A 27,865-nucleotide genomic window follows, 5' to 3' on the forward strand; every position below is an offset into this window, starting at 1 on the left:
TGAGGTAGGGAATTTTATTGAAAATACTTTTTTTTTTACAAGTTCTTAGAAATAAAGTTGTTTTTGCTAATCTCACACAAATGGCTGTACCTCAAAAATTCAACTCTATGCTACTATGACACATTAATATTATACAGTAAGCCAAAAGAGTATACAGAACTGCCATTTTATGCAAATACCCAAGTATCAGATCACAGTGAGATACAGGACTTCAGCACTCCCACCATTAGGAACAGATTAGGATTCAATGTACGCAAGGATCTCACTATTCTACAAACCTCTTATCTCACAAAAAGGGAAGTTTTGTTGGTTTTTTTTAATAGTGTCGTAGCAAAGTCTCCACTACAGTGTCATTTTACAAATTACATAATGCACGTACTCAAATTTGTAAAAAAAACAAAAAAAAAACCTGTAATCAAAGTGATGAACAGAGTAGTAGCGTTGTCTATTAGCCTTTTATTGCATGTATTCAGTCCTTCACTTGTGAGGCTGATCACATTAATTTTCATTCATTTTGAGCACCTCAGCCAGGCTGCAATTCACACAATTCACTGATCTTGCCCTGGGTTTTAGTCAGGGAAAATTAATGGCATTTTGTTGCATATCCTCTCCCTCCTCCTCAGCCCCTACTATCACCACACAATTTATTTTCAGACACAAGGACACGTACAGTTTGACTTATTTACAATTACATTGAAAACCAAAACCAATAAGTTTTATGGACATCCTTTACAGAGAAACCAAAAAATCACTGTTTGGATCTCAATGTAGCATAGCAACATTTTGTCCACAATATTTCACAATTTCCCAGAATCAAAATAGGAAATACTTCTTTTGAAACAGCACCTTAGGATGAAGACCTATGATCTTTTCCAATTTATATATTAGACAGGCACTAGTTACCATCCAGACATTTTAACTCCCAAGTTATGACAGCAATTGCTATATTTACAGTACAATATATTGCTTATCCAGAGTGGCTGTATAAGATGCATTTCATGGCACAACTACTTAAACAGACTCAAAGAAAAAAAAGTACTGTAGTGCTTCAAAGAAAAATTAAGATATTTTACTGCTATTTCATTTGTCTGCCCACACTATAGTTTAGGACAGTGTATAATGCAGATTACATTTGTTAAAAATCAGACCCAAGAGTAACACTGAGATGGAAAGGAAAGACTATAAAAGGATAGAAAATATTCAACGATGCAGAAGTATGTAACAAAGTTACATTCCAAATGTAGAAAAATAACCAAGTCATTAGGGGTAAGACAGAGTTGGATTTTGTACACGGGCCAAGATTTAAGCTTTGATTTAGCAGAAAATGCAATCAGGTTTCTATTTAAATATTCCTTAAGTGTAAAAAAAAAAAAAAAAGTATCCATAGTTCAAATAAAACTTATTCAAGTAATTACAAGCGTTTGCATTACTGGAAACAGAGTATTACATAGTAATTGATATACCTGTAGTTACATAATACAGCAACTACCAAGGGGTAGATATCAAACAGTTTTATCATTTAAAGCACAGGTGAGTAATGCAACTGAAAGGGCCAAGCTTCAGACTTCAGCTCTGAGACTTGCAGGATTACACCAGCGCTAAGGGAACGAGGTGGTTTAGCTAAAGGTTACTTCACATCATGGTCACTTCTCAGTTAAAAGAAGTCACTGAAAAACTGGCTGCTGCTACTATATACTGAGTGCGTGCTGAGGTACTTCATAGCTTATGTATAGTTGGGAATAACAACCCAGAGTCAGTCCACTGCTATCCAGGCTGCTGAGCTGCAGTATTGGCTTTGAGAACACAAGAACATTCACACCTGCCATTTCTTCTCCAGAGCAAAAACAGCCTGGAAACAGCACCCAGGCCACCCCACTGACACAGTCCCAGGCAGATAAAGTGGATGCTAGTGGCTTAACTGGGAGACTGATTTTTTGTTTTTTTTTTTTTTTTTTAACCACCACAGAGCTGAAAAAACAGTGTATCTTCCAATTTGGTAACTAATGACAAGTACAATGCACAGAATCAATGAGAACTATTTTATTGTTGGAATATGAAGTTGGGATATCGATAGTTTTATTTACTGTGAGGACTGCAGTCACCTGTAAAAGAAATATGGCATCACACACCAGTACACTTTGGATTTCAGAACGTGGGCGTTATTCTGAAATGGTAATGGAAACAGTGAGTCCTGCTTACTATTAAAATAAATAATGACTTTTTTTTTTTAAAAAAAGAGGATTTTTCCCACAATGACAGTTATGAATTGCAGTTCAGTCACATTAACCTACGTAACCATTACTAACAGCTCTGTGTCTATTTTACTGCATCAAGCCAATAAACATTTAAATGCACTTCACATCAAAAGAATATGTAAACTTTTATTTTAATTCCTTTTTCCTTCAGAACACTAGGGACATTTCCGAGGTCTGGCCATAACAAGCAAGCAGAGGCCTACCCAATTTCCTGCCTCCCTGGTAATACTGTCCATTGATGACCCTACATGGTACTGGATACCTTCTCTAGGGCAGTGTCCCTTTTAAGCGGCTTCCAATAAGGCCTACAGTTTAAAGATAAACAAGACAAAGTGCCATCTTTGTTTGGATAACTGATGGACTCTGGCAAGATTAAAATAAAGTTATGTGTATTCTGTTATACTTACAAGCAGCTCCGATCCTGAGTATTTATGGTATATCTAAACATACAAAAATGTATGTACATTTTTCTCCACTTTCTTGTAAACAGTTGTCAGCATACTGTTTTTAATCCCTTTATCTTTGAAACATGCAAATCATACATACAGTATAAATACACAAGAAAACAATTACACTCATTCAAAAAACTAGGCAACAAAAAGTTGTGGCTGCAGTATTCAAAATTATAAATAATCAATGCTGGAGGCATTCTATACACCTAAAAGCAGACGCTCATCCTACTGTTTGTAGCCGCAGCTGTAGAAATACTGAGATTTTTGAACCTTCCATGCTATTACATTATTTATAACACTATCATCTGTGGAGATAAAGACTTGTTTACTATACCTCTTCTTTTCAGAGTGAAGGATAATAAAGCAGCACTTACATATACTGAAACCACGGCAGCAACAGCTGGTGTTGCTACTACTATATTAGGAAGTTTTCCATTCTAACAATTCTTAAATTAAAAAAAAAACACAACAAAAACGTAAAGAAAAACAACCTAAGAATTGACTACATGTTCATTCCTTGGGCACTTAACAGCGAATCCAGCATGTCGAATGTATCTTTGTAGTCCATATGCTGGCTGTTTGTACTGTACTGGTGATGGGCATCAGGACCGTTCTCCACTGGTTTCTTGTCCAGTTTCACGAGGGTGCTGAGATGTCCGTAGCCCACCTGGTATGTGACAGGGGGAGGAGGGGGTAAGGGAAGGTTAAAAACAGAGTTGTGAGAGGATACATACTGCTTAACAGAGGAAGAACTAGATGAACTACCTGAACTTTTGGAACTTTTGCTCATTTTGGAGTGGTGGTTGTGAGAAGCATCGTTGCTGTGCAACTTCTTCCTTGAAGAGCTGGAACTAGAGGAATTGGCATCACCACTCAGGCCAACGGGACTCCTCAAAACAGTTGGGGTGACTCCATCAGTGCTATGCTTACCGCTGCCACCACTGCCACCACCACCGTGCGGGTGGGAGTGCTTATGGCCAACGTTGTGGTGGCGATTTAAAGAGTGTTCTTTGTGTTTTTCCTTATGCTCTTTGCTAACGTGGGGACTCGAGTGTTTACTTTTCCCACTACCCTCGTCTGAGGAGCTGTGCCTTTCTGAGGAAGAGACCTTAATTTTCATTTTCAGCTCCTCTTTACTGGCACCCTTTTCTGTGGGTGGGATTGGGATACGGAGTTTGAGTGAGCCACCCTTTTCTTTCTTATCAGACAAGTGTTTTTCAGGCTTCTCTGCGTTTGCAATAGGAATTTTCATTTTAATAGGAGATGTAACAGAAGAACTGCTGCCTGCCTGTGGCTGCAGGTGTTTTTTATGCTGCTGTTCCCCTGGGGTTGCTACATAGTGTTCTCTCACATCCAGTTCAAGGGTTTCTAGTTTGCGCTTCTCTCTGTATTTATCCAAAGACATTTTCTGAGGAATGATTACAGGAGCAGCAACTTGTCCATGGTGTTTGTTTCCTGACTTATGAGAATATTCTTGTTTGACAGTAGAATGCTCAGCAAGTTTGTCAGGTCTGTGATGTACCCCAGAGTGCAACTGTACAGACGTCCCTGGTTGGAAGTTCATACTGTACTGACTAGCAGGCAATGTCTCCTGTTTTTGAGAGTATATTTGTTCTGTCCTTGTTTGTTCTTGATGCTGAGGCCATTCCTGGTGTGATGCCAAACTGTATGAGGTACTTGGCATTCCTGGAGCTAGTATTGCCAAATTTTCAGGTGCATGACTGTCTGGAACAGAAATACTTCCTGAGGTCAGAGGTACTGGTCCAGGAAATGATGTTGATGGTTTTTGGAAACTTGTGTTTGCAGCTACACCAGTAACTGTATCCACCAAAATGGAATTCTGGACCAAAGACGAACCAAGAAGCGAGTTCTCGGATACTCCATCACCTTTAGGTTTCCTAGCGGCCTGATTAGCCTAAATAAAAAAGGAAAGATGTGAGAAAATACACAGCTTTGGACACTTGTACAGTATCTTCTAATTGATCTCAAAGGTGAGGATAAGAGCTGACTCAAGGTCTCACCCCCTCCCAACCCAGCTGCAGGAATAAAGAGCAAATAAGATACAACTAAAACCTTTTCCCTTGGTTCATAATTCTAGAAGTTTGTCTCTTTTTGCTAGACACTGTTATAGGAAAATTTCTTACCCGCCAATTTCTAATTCTCTTGAGCCTGCTAGGCGTTTTCTCCAGTATCTGCAGAAACTCATGAGTTAGCTCTGGGTAGGAAAAAAACCAAAGCCATTTCTTACATCTGATTCTGTAATAAGCACGTTAAACTTCAAGCATTTTTCTAGACTAACAGCTTTTGCAGTAGTTTCTACAGGCTGTGCATGATTTGAATTGGTATTTAATGAAGAATTTTGTTAGACAAGTGTTGAACAAAAAATGCCACATTATTTCAGTGTGACAGACTTCTGGCCACTACATGCATCCTAAAAAAAAAAAAAGTCTGAATTCAAGATTTTATTTTTACTCTTGCAGAATCTGGATATGTTGCACCAAAAATTTCTAGAAATATCTGTACAAACAATAGCTCCTAAAATTAGGTACTTGCCACTGAGCTCGGACATTTCCTGGATGAAGTTTAAGTTTCCTTTAAAATACAAATTCCTAAGTCACAGTTTCAGTCATTCCACCAAAGTCCAGGAACAACCAACAGCTCTGAACAAAATACAGGCCATCAGACCCTTTGAAGCACCCTGTTTTAAACAACAGTTTTTGATTAATTTGTGTGCAAAGCAAAGTAGCTGGGTGTGTTAAAAACTGAAGATCTTTGCCTTTCATGTGTCCACAAGGAAACCTTTATGGTCTCTATGCTTGTCAGCTGCAAACAAATATACTTTCCACCAAAATTTAATTTTACTCACAAGCTAAAAATTAGGTACAGTCAGAACTTGAACGCAAACGTATATCGCTTGCCCGTCTGGAAGAACTGGCTCCTCCAGAACTCCAACAAGGAAGTTATAAACCAAGCTGCTCCCAAGTGCAAAACTGTCTCAGCACTTTGGTCTGCCCAAGTCTATTACACACGCCAGCTCCATAAATGCTTGAAGAATCAAGTGGTATTCACTGTGAGCTTGTAGCACACATCTCATGGGATTTTAAAAATCAAAATGACACTTGCTCACCAAACACACAAAACCAACAGCCAGACCAGAAGGAAGGCAGAGGGACATCTGAAACTAAAGATACGACTTGAAGAAGTCTACTAAGACAGACACATTTGAACTTGCTGTTTCAAGCTCAATCTGTTTCGGTGCTTCACATGACATCTACTCAAGTTTTCACTTTCAAAAAAACAAATATTGCCATTAGGCAATAAAAGCTCAGCAGAGGGCAAAAAAGCAGGCCATGGGGAGCTCTGCTGGGCCATACCAAGCCTGGAGGTCTCTGGCACTACTGTGGAGGTCTCTGGCACTACTGTGAAATAAATGTTCCACTCTAGAACAGCCAAGTCCAGCACATAGATCTGAGAGCCCCAGAAGCTGCCACCTCCCGTGCTGTAGCATCTGCAGGCCCTACGTTCAGACTCCACTGTAGTAAGTACTATTTCAAAGGATGGTGAACTTCCAAGTATATGGTCCTCTAGGGATATGCTTTCTTCTGGAAAGAAGCCATTTAACCAGAAAAAAGTATTTTGCTAGAGTTTGAGGTTATCACAAGCTATACCCAATTGCTGACATAGAACTACCTTCATAAACCTGGCAAGTGTGTGCATAGCCTTGAGAACAGTTGTTTCGGTGACAGTGAAGTCATGAACTTTGACCAGTGATGTACATAAAATGATCAGGACTGCACAGATTTGCACTGGTAGATCTTCATCTCTTTCCTGGTTCTGGACAGCACTTAAAAGCAAGATTCTACCCTGCACCTACAAAAAGTCAGTGGATGCCCCAGCCCACAAAATGACACGTGTCTCAAAACCTAAGTTTGTCTTCTGAAGGTCTCCCCTCTCCTGTGCTTTTCTCTCACCCCAGGATCCAGTACATGAAGGTGGTGAGACTTTAAGTCTTAAAGTTCTGCTTTTGTTATACTATGCTCCCATTTTTACATTAATAAACCCTTCAATGGTCAGTATATGAAAAGGCAGTGTTACTCACCATCTAGTAATTCTAGAGTAACTGAAGGATCTACATATTCCCACCAGTGTTTTCCATCAGTTGATACTGGAATCTCCCAGTTGGACCACTTGCAGGCCAAGTGAATGCACACACATGCTATCACTGTAGGCTTGTACTGAAGACAGAATGTCGTAAGGTGAAGACTGTTGCACAGATTCCATAATGGGGAACACCAAAGGAAATCAAACATGTAAAACAGAAAACCCAAACAAACCAACCATTAACATACAGAATAAGATAACTTGCCAAGCAACAGCAATTAAACATTAGATCACGGAACATTTTTTTTTTAGTTAAGTTTGTAAGATATGTTACTGCCTTAAGAAAACAAAGGGCAAGGCATTTGTCTGGTAGAAAAGCTTAATTTTATTTTGCTATAAAAAGTGCAATGAACAGAAAACAAATTTACCAGTTACTCTACTGTACTTAAGTACTAAAGAGAAGGTATAATATGGTCAGTTATAATGTTACAGTAAAAATCATACAGCTGATTATGCCATTTCTAAAGGAGACAATTAGAAGCAGGTACCCAATAGTTCCACAGTGGCCAAGTGCATTTCCTGTGGGCTTAGCTTTCACTTGGCCTGGATTTGTGAAACTTGTGAACTTGCCTTCAGCTTCCAGCTGGCAGCAGCACAAAGATAATGGTTCAGTTTCACTGCTTTATCACAGCTTTTCTTAACAGCTGTTTCAAATACACAACCTTGCCCATCAAGGAACAACCAAGAATTACTTATTTGGAAGAGCTCTAATAACCAGCAGATATTGCTTAAAAATGACATATAAGATAATTCTCTTCAATAAAGCTCAAAGTTGTTTTGCAAGAAGTAAACGGAAGTAATCGAGAAATCAAGACTCAAGTCTGCTCTCAAATCCCACCTTTCTACAGAGGCTATGGATACACAATCCCCATTTGGGATCCTGTAACTTGAAATTTATAGAAGTACTTAAGTTTTAAAACGATATATTAAGATTAAAGTGCTGTTTCTGAAAGGAAGAACATTGGACTACTACTAGTCTATCTGAAAAGAAAATTCAGCTACTTAAAAATATCTTAGGCCCGCTACAATTTTATAAGTTAAGATTGGATCAGTATATTTAAACTAAAGAGAAAACTGCCATTAACTACAAGTGTAAACTAAAAATAGTTTTGTACTTACCAAGATGCTCGGATTTCTAGGTTAAGTTTAGCTCTTTGTAATCTTTAGCTGCTATTCAGGCTACCAATTTTAGACTTATGCACTCACAATCGAGAAAATGTCATCAGAAAGCACCACTACACTTCTCATTGTGCATTTAACCCCTCTGTGCCATCAGGCCCTTGTACAATACACCGCACTGCAGACAGGAAGGTACCACCACTGGAGATGGCCCAGTCTCCTGTTGCAACAAGGGTAAGACACATACTGGGGGCCCTGCAGTAAAGGAAGCTATAGTGTGCTACAACAGTGCAACAAAGAGGTTCAGGATAACAACCTGTTGGTAGCCATGAAATAGGATGTCTGTGCCAAATCCTTGCTTGCTGTAAGAGAAGAAAAATGGAGAAGTTAAGTCTCTGCACAAACTTGTCCGGTTCAACCCAAAAATTAAAGCCATTTTACCATCCAAAAAGCACCATTTGTTATTTTCACAGAAGTGATCTGCATTTAGCTAGCTAGGCCTTTAAAATATTTTTTTCCAAGATACCGAAGAGCCTATTACCTTCAGTAAGTGGCCAGTCATTCCACTCACTGCCCTCCTGCTGTACAACCCCCAGGGTGTTTCCCTTTGCTTATAGACCCCGCAAATATCCCACATAAGCACGCTCTCCTCTAGAACTGCCTGCTTCTCCTCCCTCAGTTACAGATGGTCCTCTAGGACTGCCTGCTTCTCCTCCCTCAGTTACAGATGGTCCCTAGCTCAGCCTCGGACTGTAGTAGGGCAGTCCATAAAAGCCACTTCATAGCACAGTGCAAATTCTGCTCTTGGAGAGGAACACGGCAGGACAGATGGAGAACACCCCTCCCACCCCTCAAAACCAGCCACCTCTCTCTCCCAAAGCCCTACAACACACCAAGCTCCCACTAAATGGGTTTTCTTCTCCCTCTAATCAAGAGCACCATACTCATAACATTTATTAAACCTATGGCAAAGCTCCGACAGGGAACAAGGGACTTCATTTTAGCTACAGTCAGGGAAAAATCCCCACACAAGACTGCAATGTGCCAGAAATGAGAAGTTAATGACTTGGGCTGTTACAGCCACCTAGCACTGACCCCAACCACGGACACCCCAAAAGCTCCTCACTCAAGTAAGAGAACTTACTGTAATATGCACATAATGGAATAGCTGGGCACAATGGTTTTAACTGGAGACTGAATGCTGCCTTCGTCGAATTCTTACTTTGACACTATCACTTGAAATCAGTCTACCTGCAGAAACTGTGTTGTTTAATTTTTATGTCAAAGGGAATATTGTTAATCTTTTATTTTAATAATAGTATTTCCTTAAAGTTTGCTCAAGACTGCAATGGCTTTAAAAGTTTAGATTTTTAAAAAGCATCTTAAAAACATGAGCACTTAACTTGGCTTCTAATGATTGCCAGGGAGTATAAATCAGTTGTGTCTTTATGCTACACAGCTGGGCAGTGCCACAATCTAAGAATGTGGAAGCAGCAAGGTAACAGGATCTGTTCCTCCACACAAATTATTCTAATCCGTAATAATCAAAAGGTGAACTGACAGTGTGACAGTGTTATACTGTAATATTTACTCTGCAAATTATAATAACAATTGTGTGCCAGATAACCATGGAGCACAACCTTTTCCTGTCCCTCCCATCAAAAAAATGTAAGGCATTACCAAAAAAGTGAAATGAGACTACCGTAACAAAAGAAAATACAGAATGGTTGAATAAGACTGAAACTGATGTCTTGCTCTTCATTTTTCATCAAAATAATGTTTAAAGGATCTTCAATTATTTCTATAGTCTGTAAAGTTACAAGTTTGAATTAAGGGACTGGACCAAGAAGCACCTCTACTCTCACTGAAATGTCCCTTTTGAGTAAGGAAGAAAAGCAGATGCCAGAAAACTTCTATTTAACATCAGCTTGAAAGTTGAGTAAATCAAAACACACACCTGGAAGAAAAGAATCACATCTTGAAACACACATTTTAGCCTCAATTAAAAATTAATGTGCTTAAATACCTTACCTATACTACAAGCAGTATGGCACTGTTTCAACTTACACCTAAACACTCATCATTGCCAGAACGAGCAAGAAATTTCAGTGCACAACTGAAGCCTGTGGTAACCCAAGGCACAAGTGAAAACACCCAGCCCAAACTCTTCTCTTACATTTAGGACAACTTTGGTTTAGTAGAATCCATCACTAAAATTAAAGCTAATGATTTTTGGTTCCTATATTTCAGTTTGGTATTCCCTTTGCAGTAGTGGAAAGTGCATCTCCAAATGCACAAACCAGTAGACTTTCTCTGTTGTAACTCATGACTTAGAGGACATATGACTATGGCTATTCATGATCAGTTTTAGATTTTATAATTCAGCAATATTTTAAAACATCCACCCTTCCTCATTTCTGCAGAAGCAACCATAAGGCAGGGGATTACTGAAGTAGTAATAAAACTTTGAAACAGGATTTGCTGTCCAATATACTTTCCAAAAGTCTACTGTGGAAACCAAAATGCTTTTTACTGGGCACAGCCACACAATTCAACTGGTGCAATTCCAAGATATCAGAGTCCTTTCTTCAACACTAGGTTATCTTGGATCTTGAGATAATGAAAACGTGACTGCCAAGTCACCCTTAAAAGGGTGGGAGCTGGCTATGCCTAGGACCCCAAGAACATATGCAAGCATTCCCCAGAAAGAGGAGACTGCAGGCAAGCCAGTCAACATCAGAAGAGAGAGAGCTTGTTGAAGTCCTTCTGGACAAAAGGAAAAGAGCCACAGGCTCTGAACGGAGGCATGCTGGTGGATGCCTGCTCTATTGGGAAAGGGCTGGCGGAGGCCATGGTGTAGACATCCAGCTGTGAGCAGTCTTGGTGGCTTTGGGTTCTTGAAAGTACTTAAAACCTTGGGAACGGGTCTGCAAAAGCCTGAGGTGAAAGCTGAGTGTATGAAACCTGCCTGTAGCAGTGCTGGAATGCAGATGGTGTTTAAGATATTTTCACACCATCTAGTATACTAAGATATAAATTTTCCTCATCAGAATACCCTCTGAATAAAGCAGATGAATTCAGATTCATTTCCTCTTCTGCTGCCTTGTCTTTACCAGCCCAGTTTAACCAATGGCAGCCGTGCACACAGATACTATAGCCTGTTTGAAGAATCCGACAGTACAATTTCCACAAAAGATTAGTAAGGACCACAGGTGTTCAAGATACCTGATAACCTGCAGAGTAGCGAGAACAATCCTAGAAATCCTTGAGATCCAATCTTCAGGTTCAAAAGAAGGTTGTATACCAACACAGAAAAGGGAATGACTGAAGACTTCCCAAGATGGAGATTCCTCCCCTTCAGGTTCCACCAGAAGCAGCCTGGGAAGAGACTGATTTTGCACCAGAACTTAAGATGACCAGTTATGGTCTCAGCACTAGGGCAGTTTCCTTGCTGATGATTCAACTAGCATTCAAGCCATCAAGGTAGTTCAACATGGGGAGCAGACTTTCCTGTTTTGTTTTTCTTTCTTCTTTTCTTCTCTCTTCAATTCTGGAGCATCCTTGGAATAGGCACTGAAGCTTGCTGACAGGCCTTCACAGATCCACTGTCTCCAGATTCCTTATAGGACCCATGGGATCCTAAGGAATGATGGTCTTGTCTCCTCTTCTCAGTATCTTGACACTGAGGAAGAATGGTGCAGAAAAAAACAACTGAGCCCACACCATTTCCCTTGTCTACTACACTGATCAAACTGTAGAGATGGAACCATTTCATGAACCCCTGAATCTCTGAAAACCAGAAGGAATAATTAGATAACTTATGCCTGAACATCATAAGTCATTATGTCTCCATCCAGTTACCCCATATCTACAATGATCTGTGTTGCCTAATGCTACTTTCAGAAAGCCTTTCAGGCTTAGAGATGAAGAATTCAGCTTCTTCTTCAGTTACATGTTAAAGCCATTATGTTTATCTGCACCAATTCTCATTCATCTTCAGCTTCCAGCAATGGATTCTGGTATGCCACTACAGGGCTAGACAGTCTTCTGAAAAAGCACCTGGCCAAATCTTCTGAGCATCATCAACACAACATGATTTTCCTCTTTTTTTTAATTTATTTTGTTTTTAAAGGGAGGGTAGCTTACATACTAGTACAGGTAACAGTGACAGCATAAAGCACATTACCGTGGATGCAAGACAACAAAGTGTTACAGAGAATCAGCCATCCTCTTAGCCACTTAAGTTCAGCCAGCAAGTTTGAGTGACAAGGACATATCTTCTCACCACATGGCAATTCACTGCACACAGGTGAAGCCAAAACCTGAAATACACTTGCATACCTCAGCTAACTTTGCTCCCTCTCTTTTGAAACTTACAGTCAACCACATCATATGCCTCCCTTCCTTCTACCCCAAAAATACAGTTGAAGGTCTTAATCATAATAATTTTTATAATAATAGCAGCTTTAATAAGCTCTTTGCCTCCTGAAATAGTGTTTTTTTGTCCCAGAAGACATGTTACCAGAACTGGATGAAGCAACTTTGCATTTCTTGAACTTCTGTCATTACCTTAAGCACTTAAGGCTTAACAATGACAAGTCTTACACGTATTTTGAAAGCTTCTGGACTTTAAGTCTAAGTGTTGCACCTAACCTATTCACATTAAAACAAAAACTGTACAATAAATGTTATAAGATAGCTAAAATGACACCACTGCATCTTTGAAGATATATATCTCTGCTCAAAAGTCTATCTCTTTATTCACTCTGTACTAAAGACTAATGTAGCAATTATTCTCTACTTGCTTGACTCGCATGCATCACTATAGTAAATGTATTTATGCATTATCTTTTAAATTTTATTTTAAATATTTTAAGCATTTTAAATATGAGGTACTCATGCCTTGTGCTCACAGCCTGTGCTACCCCTAGGAGGGGCATATGCTGACAACAATTCCATTTGCATATCCACAGACTAAGGAGAACATCTACTCCAGTGAGCAGGTTTACAAGCAGCAGATCTATTACATTCCCTTTCCACCAGTTGTTGAGGTACACGAATTTCCAGCCCTCCCTGGCATCTTCAGATTTCAAGACTTGGTATAATTTTGGATTCTAAGTATTTTGTTAAACTGTACTGATGTGGAATATTATGCTTCAAAATGTCAAGTTTAAAAAGTAGCATGTACCTTCAATGTAGGAATGTTTCCAGTACACAAAAGTAGCATACAAAACACACAAGAAAAACCTGAACTGCCTTAGAGTGGTATCTACCATTGACTGCAGAAAATAAAAGTTTGTGTAGCAGTATGCCTTTCATCTGGAGGCTCAAGTCAAATACACTTGATAATGTGGAAATGCTGATGCAGCTACAGTGTTGCTTGCCACTCCTCCCCACAGTCCCCACCACCGAGCAGAAGTGCAGGAACTCCCACAGAATGGTGAAGTACCTGCTCACATTTATCCTGACCAACAGAAAATCCAAAGCAAAACCCTACAGAGCTGCTGACACAGACTGTTGAGACTTCAGGTGCAATTAGACTTACGCACTGAGTCACAATCAAATCTGGGCAGAAAGTAAAGAGGATCATTATCTTATAACAAGAATAGCAATAAAGCTACTTAATATGCAATGAGTTACACACAACACCAGTCCTACTCAGAATCACAACTGTGAGGACACTACACCAGTATCCTACTTTAAAATGAGAAAGGAGAGGGAGAGACACTTTTCTTTCAAAGAACAACTTTAATTCTAGAATTACTACAAAACAGAGCTAATTAATATTAAGTTGCAGCTTTCCTGTATTTTATAGAGGAAAAAAATCCCTCAAAAAAACGTTAAAGCGCTTAACTTTGCAGTTTTCAGTGCAACAACAACTAATGACTTAGGACTAACAAACACCATCTAATAATTTCCAAACACTTTTTAATTAAGGAACATAATTAAAGTGAAAAGCTTATTTTATGAGCTTTTAATACTGATGGCTATTTTTTTCATCCTCCATCTTCGGAGAGGACTTTTTCCTTTTTTAAAGTTTCAAAGGAAACAAATGTAAGAATTTAAGAAGGTGTGCCAAAATTCAACAAAAATATTGAAGAACAGGTTTTTAGCTAGAGTCATATTAGTGAGCTGCATACAAGTTAGAGGATATGACTGTTTAACAAAAGGTTTGGGGTTTTGAGCTGCCATCCAAAATAAGTACACCCTGCTCCAGAAAAACAATCACATTCTGAAACATTTGCATGTGATAGCACCTGCTATGCACTTTATCTATCCCTCAGTTCATTATCTAAAAAGATTTGCTAGGCAGAAAGCTAGCATTAGACATCAATCAATATGCACACTAAACTTCACTTGGTAAAACTACTTCAGAGTGACAACAATCAACCCATAAAAATACTAAGTAGTTGGCTATTCAGTCTGCCATTACTAACTGCTTCTGTCATTTAAGAAAACATGGAACAGACATCAAATCAAAGCTAGTAAGAAAAAAAGAATATGAAGGACAGAGAACTAGACCCTTTCTCACTCTAAAGGTTACTAAAGCTTTTAATAATTAGCTTTAAACAAACTCTTTGGATAATATAGTTAGATCATATTAGACAATATCACCTTAAAATATTACAGAAAGGTAAAAAAGGACTTACAGAAGTGGTTAAAGTCACTGACCTCTCACTAATTGCGTACATTTCACAACATCTGTGTGTGGATGTTCAATGGTAATCTCAAAACCTGAAGAGTTAAGAATTTGTTTTAGAATTATACATTTGCATCTGTAAAATAAAAAAATCCAAACACCTTTGCTTTCCCCACAGACCTAGAACACTTGCTAAACCTTTGCACTACAGATCAGGTAACACTACTTAACTTCCACACTTTTGAATGGTAGATGGTGCAGCCACTTCAGGATCTGCTGGTGAAACATTCCTTCAGTAACCTCAAGCTTGGAAAGTCACCGTATTTTTGAAGTTGAACATAGCTCAACTTGTAGGTCAGTGACCTAAGAAACCTTTCTTTGTTTATGATGCTATTTTAAGAATTAGGTAACTACTGTTAGCTTTTGTTATTCATATATTCAAAATGGTATTTAAGAATATCTGAGTAAGACAGTATTCTCAGGCCTGCTAGCTGTAATTACCTGTTTTTACGTTACTCTATAGTCAGAAGAACTTCTTATGAGAACATTCTATCTCAGATTTTGGAATTAACCAAATCCATAAAATGGCAACACTACGACTTGTAATGTTCAGAGGTAGTAACCCTGCTCAATTACATGATGTTCTTTTATTGAAAGACAAAATAAGGAAGAGCACTTGGCATAAAGCTCTTCCCAATTGCTTCAGAACACATACATAGCTTATAGAGAAATATCAACATGTTAACTACTTTGGAGTAAAATCTATTTGGAAGGGTGCACATTTCTACTCCATAAAACTGTCAGAAACATCTATTCCAGAAGCACAGATAGGCATTTTTACCTCCAAAGTGAACACAAGAGCAACTTCTAACCTGAAACTAAATTCACAGGTCAGGAGTTGTATACAAAACCAGTAAAATTCTAGTGCACCAATAACACACTAAAAATCCAGCTACTTAGGTCCCATTACTTCTTCATGGAAAGTTGGCTGCACAAGAGGCATTAAGAAAGACATACCTAAAGTTTGAAGCATTATTGTTTCAAGTATAACCAGCTCTTGGGCTTGCTGAAGGTATGCCTGAAACAAATAAGCAAACAGGTCAAGACCTAGCTTTCCATCAGATAAAAATTTTAATCATACACTTCCTATTGAATACTGGTACTAGCAACACAAGTTAAGACCACTACCCAAGCCAGTTAGAACTGACAACTCAGAATGCTTCACAGGAGTAATACTTTCTTCTACCAGTGTAAGTGTTACTTCAGATATCCCCAGCCTAACCAAGATTTACTTACGTGGATCTCATATATGATACCCAGCAAAGCATTTTTGGGAGAAAGGGGGGGATGCTATAAGAACTACAAAGGTTTGCCAATGCAAATCATCTCAAGTATCTCTAGGCAGGTTATCCATTTTATAAGTACTTTAACGTGCCGCTGGAGATACTCGGTTGACCTGCATTAAGATAGCTTAAAATTGTGGGCTCATATGTACATGCACTCACACATATATATACACACACCTCCGTGTATCATTCCAAGAACTGGGAACATAGCAAAGGTGCTAAAGTAATTTTGCACATCAGCTGAGGCCCAGCAGGGTATAACTAGCTCAACCTGATATTCAAGCTGAACAACTCTGGTGTATTTCCACCGTACTTCCTCATATCACAGAATTGTCATGGTTGGAAAGGACCTCTGAGATCACTGAGCCCAACCATCAACACAAAAAATGAACAAACACAACCAATTACACACACTCCACCAAAAAACACTCACAACCCCCCCGACCCCCAACCTCAACCACTAGAGCATGCCCTGAAGTGCCACATCTACACATTTCCCAAAACCTCGAAGGATGGTGACTCAACTACCTCCCTGGACAGCCTGTTCTAGTGCCTGACCACTTTTTCAGTACAGAAATTCTTCGTAATATTCACTTTGAACCTTTCCTGCCAAAACCTCACACCATTTCCTCTGGTCCTATTGTTATTTACTTTGGAGAACAGTCCAACACCCACCTCCCTACAACCCCTTTCAGGCAGACATATGTAGAGGGCAACGAGGTCTCCTCCCAGCCTCTTCTTCTTCAAACTAAACATCCCCAGTTCCCTCAGCCACTCCTCATACAACTTCATCAGCTTGGCAGCTCTCCTCTGGACATGCTCCAGCACCTGTGTCCCCCTTACAGTAAGGGGCCCAGAACTGAGCACAGTATGTTTGGTTTTGGGAAGACTCATCTCACCAAAGAAAACATGAACTATAAAGCAAGCTGTACAAACCTCAGCAAATGAAAGGAGGACCAGTGTACAGCAGAGGCAGCAGCCAACAACTATACTGCCTCCTTTAAAACAGGATGCAGATTATGGAGCACAGAGAGCCTCTGGTTGAGGAGGAACACTGTACCAAACTGCTCTCTGCACGAATTGTGTGACTTGCAAAACCATGCATGAAGCCTCTTAAAGTCTAATCTAATCTTGTACTATACATATACATTTCTTACAAACCATACAAGTTGGAGATGGAGCAATCTCTTCAAGTTTCATAACACAAAAATTTGAGTCTTTAATAAGTTACATTGAGTGATACAAGATACTTAAATGGTGTAAATACAAGAAGTATTTTCGCAGACAGCAACAACTCAAGTCAAGACAATGTAACAGATTATTAGATGAAGTGTCATCTGATTATCTTTAAAACCATCGCTTCCACCTACATCACACTTTGGATCCATTTGTGGCTCCTGAGGATGAAGACAGGCATGTGCTACTTTAATAACATGTTCAAGTTTCCGTGGCTGTTCTTCTACTTTTGCAGCCAAAAACAATGCCGTAGGAGCTATTATCTGAAGAAGAAAAACATGTGTTTTAAAACTTTTTACAAGTAGGACATTAATTTTTATGGAGAGTCTTAACTGGTAATTAGAAAAGGTTTAAGTTTTATTTATTTGTGTATTTTAAAGTTTTTAGACAGTTCTGAAATCATGCAAGGCAACAAAAATAATCACATCATGTTTTATTTTATAACTGATGAAATCCTCTAAGGAGCACAGAGGAGTAACATAACTGCTAAATTACACTTGTGTGCAAGATGTCTGAGGCCAAACTAATTCTAATTCTAGTTCAACATAAAACCTATAGATTTAGTCCAGAAGATTTAATCACACTAGAACAGGCTGTTTCAAGTTAAATATACTTCGTGATAAAGTTAATAAAATTTCTTGCACAGTAGTGATCTATTACACTGTATTTTCAGTAAAAGTCAAACAGTTGATCACAAGTTCTGCTAACATTTGACTCTCCTAAAAAGTAAGAAAATTTGCAAAGGACTTCAATAAAAACAGCTTGTTATTACATAAACATAGGTTATATATGTAAAAGCTTACTCTCAGAAACTTCACAGTATACTTAGCAGTATCTGAAGAACAAAGCACAAGGACTCATGAAACACCAGTTAAATCAAATGTTAGTAAAGACTATAAACTACATTTAATTTTTATAAAATTCTAGGTGTCATAAGCTGGCAGCAAAGCACCCATTTGAAGTTCAGTCCCACCTAGGAGTTAGCTCTGAGGTAGAGCGTTGATGCCTAGCTGTCAGCTAGAGTGACTGATTTATCTATACACAGAACAAGACTAGCCATCAAAGACTTGGAATAATGAGTTCTCTTTGCACAGAGAAGTTGCCCATGTTAAACAGGAACTAAAGTGACAGTAAAAATTCTCAGGTAGACATAAGCAGATTAAATTGGTTAAAATTAAGTCAGTATGAAGCATTCATTCAGAGACTGAAATAGCTGCTTGTTGAGTATTTAATTAATGCATGGTGCAAGCAGTGCAGGTATTGAATTTCGCACTCAATGCCCAAATAGAACTGGACTGAATGAACAGAATAGCAGCCATACTTCCCCCTGAAGCGGAAGGAAGGTTTGCCTTTTTTTTTTTTTAAATCCTGGTCAGCAAAGAGTCCTTTCTTATGCCAAAATGAAACATTTGGTATAAAAATTCATAATATATGAAAAACTGCAATGAACTAATTAGAATCCAACATTTAAGTAACTACCCATTACATTTCAGGAGCTTTCAATTGAGGGTATACTTTTCCCCTCCTTAAATCACTTTGAAATGTCCACTTGAATCTTAAGCAAAACTTTTTGTTTGCAGACTTGAGGAAAACTGACACCTTGGGAAGGTGATACCCTGTGATGCATAGAAATGTGCCATGAAAAAGTCTAGTATTCTAAAAAACCTCAAACCACCCCGAACAAGTCACAGGGAGCAAATTCTTCCACAAGGGAGACAAAAGAACTGCTTTCTTTTTAAGAAGCTTGTAACTTTAGCCTTACAAATTAATGAAATAAAAACCTGAAGTCAGATGTTGCTGAACAAGGCCATATTAACATTGTCATTTAAGACTTCTGATGTTATTTATGAAGTTCCTACCCACACTGCTTGAAGTAATTAATCAAAATTCTGGAATAAGTTTCCTTTCTAGGGACACATTACTTGAAATGTGTCTCACTTAAGTTGGGAGATCAACTTTTAAACACTAAGTTTGAAGGAAAAACCTTCTAGACTTCAGAAAGCTAGAGTATCAACAGCTTTCACAGAATTGCGGAATGCTAGGGGATGGAAGGAACCTCGAAAGATCTGGTCCAACCCCCTGCCAGAGCAGGGTCACCCAGAGCACATCACACAGGAACGTGTCCAGGTGGGTTTTTAATGCCTCCAGAGGAGGCTCCATAACCTCTCTGGGCAGTCTGTTCCAGTGCTCTGTCACCCTCACACTGAAAAAGCTGTTCCTCATGTTTACGTGGAACCTCCCATACTCCAGGTTGCACCCACTGCCCCTTTTCGATCACTGGACATCATTGAGAAGAGCCCTGCTTCGTCCTCCTGACACTCACCCTTTACATATTTGTAAACATGGATGAGGTCACCCCTCAGTCTCCTTTTCTCCAAGCTAAAGAGACCCAGCTCCCTCAGCCTTTCCTCATAAGGGAGATGTTCCTCTCTGTGGCTCTGCACTGGACTCTCTCAAGCAGTTCCCTGTCCTTCGTGAACTGCAGAGCCCAAAACTGGACACTACTCCAGATGTGGCCTCACTAGGGCAAGGGTAAAGGGGGAGAAGCACCTCTCTCTACTAACCATACCCCTTCTAATACATCCCAGGACGCCACTGGGATGCAGCACACACACATGTATAACCCAACACATGCGATATATTTTACAGAGCAAACAAACTGTGCTCCAGCCCAGTAATGCAAGAACCAAGGCATCTACAGTTCTTTCATCCATATAAGCCCAGTGTGCTTCAGATATTTAGGACAGGCATAACTGAGGCAGGTTTCTGAGGCTCCTAACCAGCGCCAGTCTAAGGGGAAGGATTCTCAGACATAAACCTGAGCTTCTAGGAAACACCAGATTAGCAGACAGGGCCAGGAAGCTAGAGAAGCACAAATGACTGAGAGAAAAAAGGAAATTGGGAATATTTAAGGATCAACAGTTACGAAGAAACAAGTTTGACAACAAGACACTAGACAGAAACAAGGAAGTATTAATGAGGACATCAGAGACTAGAAATGGTTCAATTTTTTTTTTTTACTCTGGAAGAAGGATACAATGAGGTCAACCACGATGGACTAAAAACTAAGACTCAGCATAGTGAAGTCACTAAGGAAAGTCAAGTCACGCAGTGTAGAATCAGAAATAGAATGGATGATGGGAAGAAGCTTCAACAGAAAGTACATAGAAGATCCCTTCCATCTCCCCAGGATCACACTATTTCCCCCCTTTTTTAATTTAGAAAAATCACCAAACCCAGATATTCACTCAGTAATCTGCAGCAGTGCCTTACTGCTGGGCTGAAGAACAAAAGCAACTGCATTGTGAGCACTGAATGTTGCTCCCTGCTGCTGCCCCCCTTCCTCCAGCCTTCCTACCCCCACCAAGCACCACTCACTTATTCCCGAGTACCTGCATTCAGACCTTACAGGTTTTTCTACCTTTGCATACAAATTTAAGTCAAATACATCCTAACACAAGATCTTTTCCTACACAGCTTGTGGGTGAAGTTACCACATACATGGAATTTTCAATTTACCTTCCTGAAAAATCAACCTCCAGTTACCATGGCTGAAAATAATTACGTTTCAGAGACATTCTTTGAACTAAGTCACCAATAACTGCACAAATAAGTAATTAGCAAATTCTCAATATTATTTTATCCCTGACTGCACTGAAGCTTTACTTCATTCCAAAAAAGCACCTACTTCATCAAGCTGACTTGAGTGTTTTCTAATTTACTGGAACATAACAGTTCTGGCCAAGAAGTCTCCACACAATTCTTGATCTTCAAGACTTTCTATCAAACACAGTTCTGGAGGCTGATTTAAGCCAAACTGATTAACTGGCATTTAATTCTGGTTCAAAAGAGATCTATGAACACCCCAATTATCTATTTCCAAAAAGTGTTGGCTTCTGGTCAAATTTCAGGCCTTTATCTTGTCAAGAGCTAGGATTCTTGTTCCCAGTTCAGAGTAGGTCAGTATTTTTGTCTCCCTTGGAATTTATTCAGGAAAATAGACATCCTAATAAAATGTCAGACTTGGCACGAACACAGTCTTCAGTGAAGACAACACTCCCTGCTAAGTGTATAACTGGCAAAGTTACTCAAATGCTTTCATTCATTTCCAATTCTCCTAAATGGCAGAAAAGCCAAAGTAGAACAAAAAAAAGCAAAATTAAACACACAGACTTAACAAAGCTGTAAGCTTCCTATATATAAACATCTTCATTTGACATAAAATAAGCAGAGTAATTTTTAAAAGTTATCTACTGTGCACCCAAAATATTCTTCAAGATTTTGAGAAATATCTTCAGAACACCACATGTGATTTATGGAATTAAATCACATTTTTGCACTGAAATATAAACACCAAAACCTGAGAGCCCTATTCTGACAGTCCAAGACCATTATACAGCAGGTTTTATTTGTAAAGGTGGTATAAGTCCATTTTCACTTAGGAAGTATATGACATACTGTAAAACACAGTGTTGCTACAATGAATGCAACTGGAATAATCTCAGAAGACATCTCCAGCATGCATGCAGATTCCTGAGAACTCTCCCTTATAATGACACTATTAGAAAGGTTTTGGACTTGATACAAATTAGCTTAAGACATTAAGTGGTTCCAGTTAGTGACAGAAGTTTTTCAAGTGCAAAAAAAAAAATATAGTTCCAAGGGTTTTTTTTATTATAACCAGGAGCTCACATTGCATAAAACTGGCAAATAATGTTAAATGGCAAGATTAAAACCAGAAGTGTCCCGAACAGCCTCACTAAAGCTTGGTGCACATTGTGAAAGTTTAAAGAACTCTGTGCAATTGCAAAGTCAACTTGTTTAATACTGCAATTTGGACAGGGCATGAAACAGAAAGGGAATACAGAGGGATGGGAAACAAAAAATACCCTCCACACAACTCACTTACCTTGTATTGCAGGGAAAAAAAATCCTTCTGCAGCCTTCTTTAGGCACTTTACTAAGTTCCACTGCAAGTCACACAAAAAACCCTTGACATCATCAAGTGTATTTTCAACTGCTTGGCTGGTATTCCACATGGCATTTCTAAGCATTATATTTAAAAATACAGCTACCATTTGTATGCCTTACCTCTCATTTCCAGCATACCAAGGATTTTTTCCCCTTCTCTGTTCCTCAAACCACAGTGCACTGAAGAATAAGCCTCTAAAGAGGCATCTGCTATGTAATATCAAACACACAGTACTACAGAAACAGTATTTCCAAAATAATTTTAATTCTCAAAGTATTTTGAAGTTTAACAGACTAGTATTTCCTATAAAAAGCCAGCAAGCTCTCTCCACCCCCCATATTAACACTGACTAACTTTATACTCAGCAAACCAAAGTTAGCACACCCTGGTCAACAGTAATGTATAAATAAAAATCTGTACTACTGCTAAGGAGATTCATAGCAGTTTCTGAAATGTCATTTTAATGGCTAAGGAAAACTAGTAGCCAGGGCATCCAGTTCTCCTTATCAGAACTGGTAAAGCAAGTTTCCATCCTATTACTGGGGCACAGCTACCTTGCAAGGTCTTAACCTCTTTTGAGAGGTTAACCCCAACACATTCCTCTTTGCACCTGAAGGTATGTACTTCTTGGATAATCCATAGCAATTCAACAGTGACTTGCTAGCCCACTGTAACATCACAACAAATGGGTATTTGGTGACTTGAACAGTAAATGTAATAATTGCAACATGAACCAAGAGGACATTATCTGCTATGTGCCACCCCTGTGGCTCTACAGATAGAAGATACCGTTGTGAATTCTGTTCCCTATTCATAGTTGATTCTCAAAATCTTGAAAGCCTGTAGAATTGCTTAGCAGTATCTTATATTGAGGGGTAAAAAAAAAAAAAGAGAATTAAGACAACAGCTGTTGAGTAAATGAGCTTTCCCTGGAAGACCTGTTTATTAACAATTAAGTACACATGACTTTTATGTAAAAATACATATATATTTGTATAACCCAGCAATTATACATGATCATAAATATGCAACTGCTAATTACTTGACTGAAAACATTAATCTACCAATAAAACAAGAAAACAAAGGCTACATTTTTTTAAGCTGGAGATTGTAAGGCATTCTGACTACTGGCCATGTAACTTTCCAACGACAGCCTTCAGGTTCCTTCTTGCTATGAATAAACTACACACACACACCATAAACTGCAGAAAACTCTAGCTAGGGCTTAGCTTCAAGACTACCAGTATCTTACTACTTGATTTCTAAGGGTTAGTTCCTTCTTGCAGCTGATGAATATTGTCACATTTTTCAGCTTGCCAAGTACTCTGGAGATTTGATATTAAGTATTTATTACAGCCCTCAGCTTTTGCTTTCTCTGCAGAGAACCTGACAGATGGTTTGGGAGTATTTATAAGTGACTCACATTCACTTTGAGACCACTCCCTTTACCCTATAGGAAAATACATAAGAACATGCATTTGCCCATGAGCACACACACAAAGTTGCTGTCTGGCCTTACACTCACTACACAAAGTAATTCAGCAGTAATCAATACTACTAACTGCCACCTTGCAATGTACCTGATTTAACTTTTATTTGAAGACAACTACATGAGAAGTAACATAACAATACACTCCCACCCCCCAATACTTGCAGTTTCCATGGCATTCAGCCCTTACATAGCTTACTTGTGAATGTTAACATTAATACATGTAACTTAAGGGCACTAAATATCCAAATACTGCTGTACTTCCCATCCCAAGTGACTGGCATTTTCCAGTGTCCAGTGAAAACCTTCACACAGCAGCTAAAGCTTCTTGCTACCTAAGTCTGTCCTAGATTACCAGATGACAGCACAAACTGGTAATCTAGCAGGTGATGTATAGAACACTAACCCCTGCTACAGCAGCTCTACACAGAGTGACCTCTCCATTCCAAGAAGCTCTGCCTAGTTTATCCAGTCCACAAACCATCCACAGTCACAGGAAAGTGCCTCACCAGCTCCTCTTCCCCTGGCTACAGGTTCCTGCTACATGGCAGGTCCACAGAGGAGAGAAAGATGGAACAGCTCTTTTACTGCTTTCACTTGATTTATCACAGCAACATTTTCAAAGGGTATATCCCACCACAAAGCCTGCTGGAACTCGATTCTCACATGTGCTACTCTTGCTCTAAAACTAGAAAACTGTTTTAGGAAACGACTTTTATTTAAATGTATATCCATTCAATATATAGTTCACTATCACTACATAAAAAACCCCTACAACCCTATTTCTTCTAGCTGAAGTGTTTTAGGCTGATGCACACTTAGCCAAGGTTGCACTTAAAACACTCAGCTTTTTCTACATAAAGACCTGTTAACACCACAGTTTTGGTAACAAGCTTGCTGCAAGTTTAAATTTACCACAGATTTAAAAACAAAACAATCAGATACTACTTCTGAAATGTATTTACATATGATTATGCCTTTCTTGCCAAATAAACACCACATAAGATACCCATTTGCTCAGCCAACAAGGACAGACAAATCCACACCAGACAAGAGTTGGCTAACACTGTAACCCACTGTGCACTGCCCAAACTTCACACAGGGCAAGATCTGCAAGACTCTAGCCCTTGGTAGACCAAGGTCTGCTCTGGCCTAGACCATACTATCTGTTACAGTCTATCTTTTTCTTTTCTCATGAAAAGCCAAGATCCGAGAAAACTCCTCCTCACCATTTAGTGATACACCACCACCATTATTAACTGTTCTTGCAAAACTGGTATAAAATATTGATGCAAAGTACTTTTAAAAAAACAAGACAAACCAAAACCCACAAAAATACCTAGAACATTAGTGTGCTTCTCACTATTGCATCCAGTACTGGACATAAGTCTTAAAATTTTCAAGTTGGGACCTCAAGTTCCATACCTATGAGAAAAATCACTTAACTAGAGAGTATTTTTACAGAAGAACTTAGTTCTTTATAAAATACTCTGTATTTAGGTTCAGCATACTTGTTCATTAGAAAGAGAGCCAGCATTTTCTCATCAGATTTAAAGACTTTCCATGTCTCATATGACTTCTCATCAAGCTGCTTAAGACTAAACTAGTTACATGAATTTATGCTGTTTTTTAAGAACAGCTACATAATCCATATGGATACACACATAACCATATTCTAATTGTCACTGCCACTGACTTCATTATGAAAAATGTGTGTTCCTACACATCAGCCTTTCCAACTACAGCACATGAGCACTAGCCAGATTTGAAACATCTAAATACTTGCCTCTCACATCTGAAATGGGTTTGCTGATGGTGCCTATCTTTTTATTTTTATGGCAGAAGATCAAATCTAATTGCCACCAGCTAAAACAACTCAATGTTGAAAGGAAGTATCATTATTGCTTCTTAACCACTGATAAGCAGCTGGAAGTCCTATCAGCAAACCAAACTTTACAGTCCAGCACAGGAATGTAACACTTGTCAGTCAGACTGCCAAGCAGGCATGTTATTATCACGTACAAAAATAATACTTACATTTCGATTGAATTTTGTGAAGGAATGATGCATGTAAAACCTGTGCATGTACACAATTGCAGTATTTATCGTAAGCTGAGATCTGGAAGATTAAATTAAGGAAATGCTACGTATTAAGAAAACTGTTTACAACAACTGAAAGTGATGTGCTTTCTACATCAATCACTGCTGGAAGATACTGTCTTCAGCTCCAAATTAATTAAGGACGTGACACTTCAGAACTTAACTGATAACAACACAGACTTAACCAATATTAACACCTATCTTTTCCATCTGTTTCATAGACAACGTGGAGATTCCTATACCAGATCAGCCACGTCTCAGCCGCTGCATGAAAACTACTCCATAGGCGACATGCACTTAAATACCGTGTCAAGCGCTTTTGTTTTGTTCTAATTCAACTATTTTTTTTTTTTTTTTTTGTCGGGGGGGGGCTGCGGCTTTAGTCTATTTAACCTTTATAAAAAAAAAAATCGGGTTAAAAAGGAGCGAGGAGGAGATGCCCGCTTCAAGGAGAACGAGCCCGCGAGCACCCGGGACCACTGGAGAAGCCTCTCGCCCCGCAGCTAAGGGACGGAAGGGCTGCCGGGGGCCCCGGGGCGGCCCCAGCCCGGCCCGCGCCTCCCTCCCTCCCTCACCCGCCGACAAAGGCGGCGAAGCGGGGGCTGCCCCAGGCTCCTCCTCCCATTCTGTGCCTCCGGGCCGCCGCTCCAGCCCGCCCCGCCGCTCGGGGGCTGCCCGCGGAGCGCAGCGGGTCCCGGGGCAGCGGTCCCTCCCGCCGGGTGGCGGCCCCGGGCCTGCCCGGCCTCCCTCCCCCCGCCACTGCACAGGCCTCGGCTCGGATACACGTTGAGGCGCTGGCCCATGTCTTGGATCAGGTTGGCCGCCTGCTGCCGGTAGGAGAGCTCCTTGTCGGGCTCCACGCCGCAGCGCCGGGAGGGCGTGTTCTCCAGCTGCTCGCGGCTGAAGAACCACCGCGAGGCCGCCGAGGAGCCGCCGCCGCCGCCCCGCGCCGCGCAGCCCGCGCCGGAGCCCGCGGCCGCCATGACACCTCCCTCCTCCCCGCCCGCCCCGCCAGCGCGCGGCGCCGCGCCCGCCTCTCGCGAGAGCTGCGCCGGCCTCCCGCCTATGCGCACCCCCCACCCCCCCCCCCGACCATAGAGTCGCGGCGGCGGCAAGAGCGGCCGCGGAACCGGCCTCTCGCGGGGCTGTGGCGGCCGGAAGCGCCGCCGGCGTCACGGCTTCCGGCAGGAGTTGTGGCCGCGCCGGGGGCGGGCAGGGAGGGAGGGAGGGATAAACAACGGGATCACGGCCGGGGAGGTGCCCTCCTGCCCGGGGAGGTGCCCTCCCGCCGCCGGGGGGGCAGCTGCGCGGCAGGGGCCGCCGCCGCTCGCTCCTCCCGGCTCCTCCCGCCGCGGCCGGGGCTGCCCGCGCTGCCCGCGGCCTCGGGGCTGTTGGGCGTTGGTGGCGTCTTGTCTGCTCGCTCGTTTTCGGCAGGGGAAAGCCCCGCTCTCCGCGGAAGGAGCAGCGCTGTCCCGGTGCCGCGGTCGTGTCCCTGTCCCGGGGCTGTCCCCGGGGCGGCGGCGGCCCCGGCCGCCCTCCGTGTCCCCGCTTGGGGCACTCGCATGGGGGCACCGGAGCGACAGAACATCTGTTCCAAGGGCTGACATGCTTGATACGGGTGAATCGTTGTGCTGGGGAGAGAGGCAGCGAGGAGAAGAAGGTGGAGAGGTTTTTCATGTCCTCAAAGGCACGGCAGGAAAACCGGAGAGGTTCGGTTCCTGGCCTGGGTAGTAGCCAGAATCCAGCTGATGCTTTCATCTAGGAAGAACCACAGCAGATCCTGCATCTGGAGTGCATGGTGTATTTGATGTTAACACCTAAACAACAACCAACAGGTGGTATTTCTCCAGGAATTTGGTGTGGAAAAGGCATAATCAAAGCTGTCCAGTGATGCCTTGTCTGGCCAGTCAGTTATTCTCTGATACACAGAGAAGATGCATCTGCTCACACTCTGCTGACCACGAATTTGTCTTAGCCTCTCCCACGTTACACTTCACCTACCTTTCCTAATGATGATGACTTTTTAAAGGTTTTGCCCGTTCCTCTTTCACCCTTAAATAATAACGTGCTGCTTTTCTGATCATCGTGGATCAAA

The 27,865-nt window shown here is 40.6% G+C and overlaps 1 protein-coding gene across 6 annotated transcripts; it reads right to left on the minus strand.

Annotated features, from left to right (window-relative positions):
- CCNT2 (cyclin T2) lies at positions 1-26,756 on the minus strand. Of its 6 annotated transcripts, XM_051622924.1 has the most exons (10): positions 26,554-26,756; positions 25,708-25,789; positions 17,344-17,472; positions 15,645-15,705; positions 14,660-14,722; positions 8,304-8,349; positions 6,807-6,970; positions 4,852-4,922; positions 3,473-4,622; positions 1-3,374 (listed from the first exon to the last, which is right to left on the minus strand). In XM_051622924.1, the coding sequence occupies exons 1-10, from the start codon at positions 26,751-26,753 to the stop codon at positions 3,310-3,312; spliced, it is 2,031 nt and encodes a 676-aa protein (XP_051478884.1). In that variant the 5' UTR covers positions 26,754-26,756; the 3' UTR covers positions 1-3,309. The 6 variants fall into 6 exon arrangements, with proteins under 6 accessions (XP_051478884.1, XP_051478887.1, XP_051478888.1 ...); XM_051622927.1 differs by having other exon boundaries at positions 1-4,622; positions 25,708-25,782; XM_051622928.1 differs by lacking the exons at positions 14,660-14,722; positions 15,645-15,705; positions 17,344-17,472 and having other exon boundaries at positions 1-4,622.
- Between the last annotated feature and the right edge of the window lie 1,109 nt (positions 26,757-27,865).

This window comes from Apus apus, chromosome 6 (genome assembly GCF_020740795.1).
Source record: "Apus apus isolate bApuApu2 chromosome 6, bApuApu2.pri.cur, whole genome shotgun sequence".
Lineage (NCBI taxonomy): Eukaryota > Metazoa > Chordata > Aves > Apodiformes > Apodidae > Apus > Apus apus.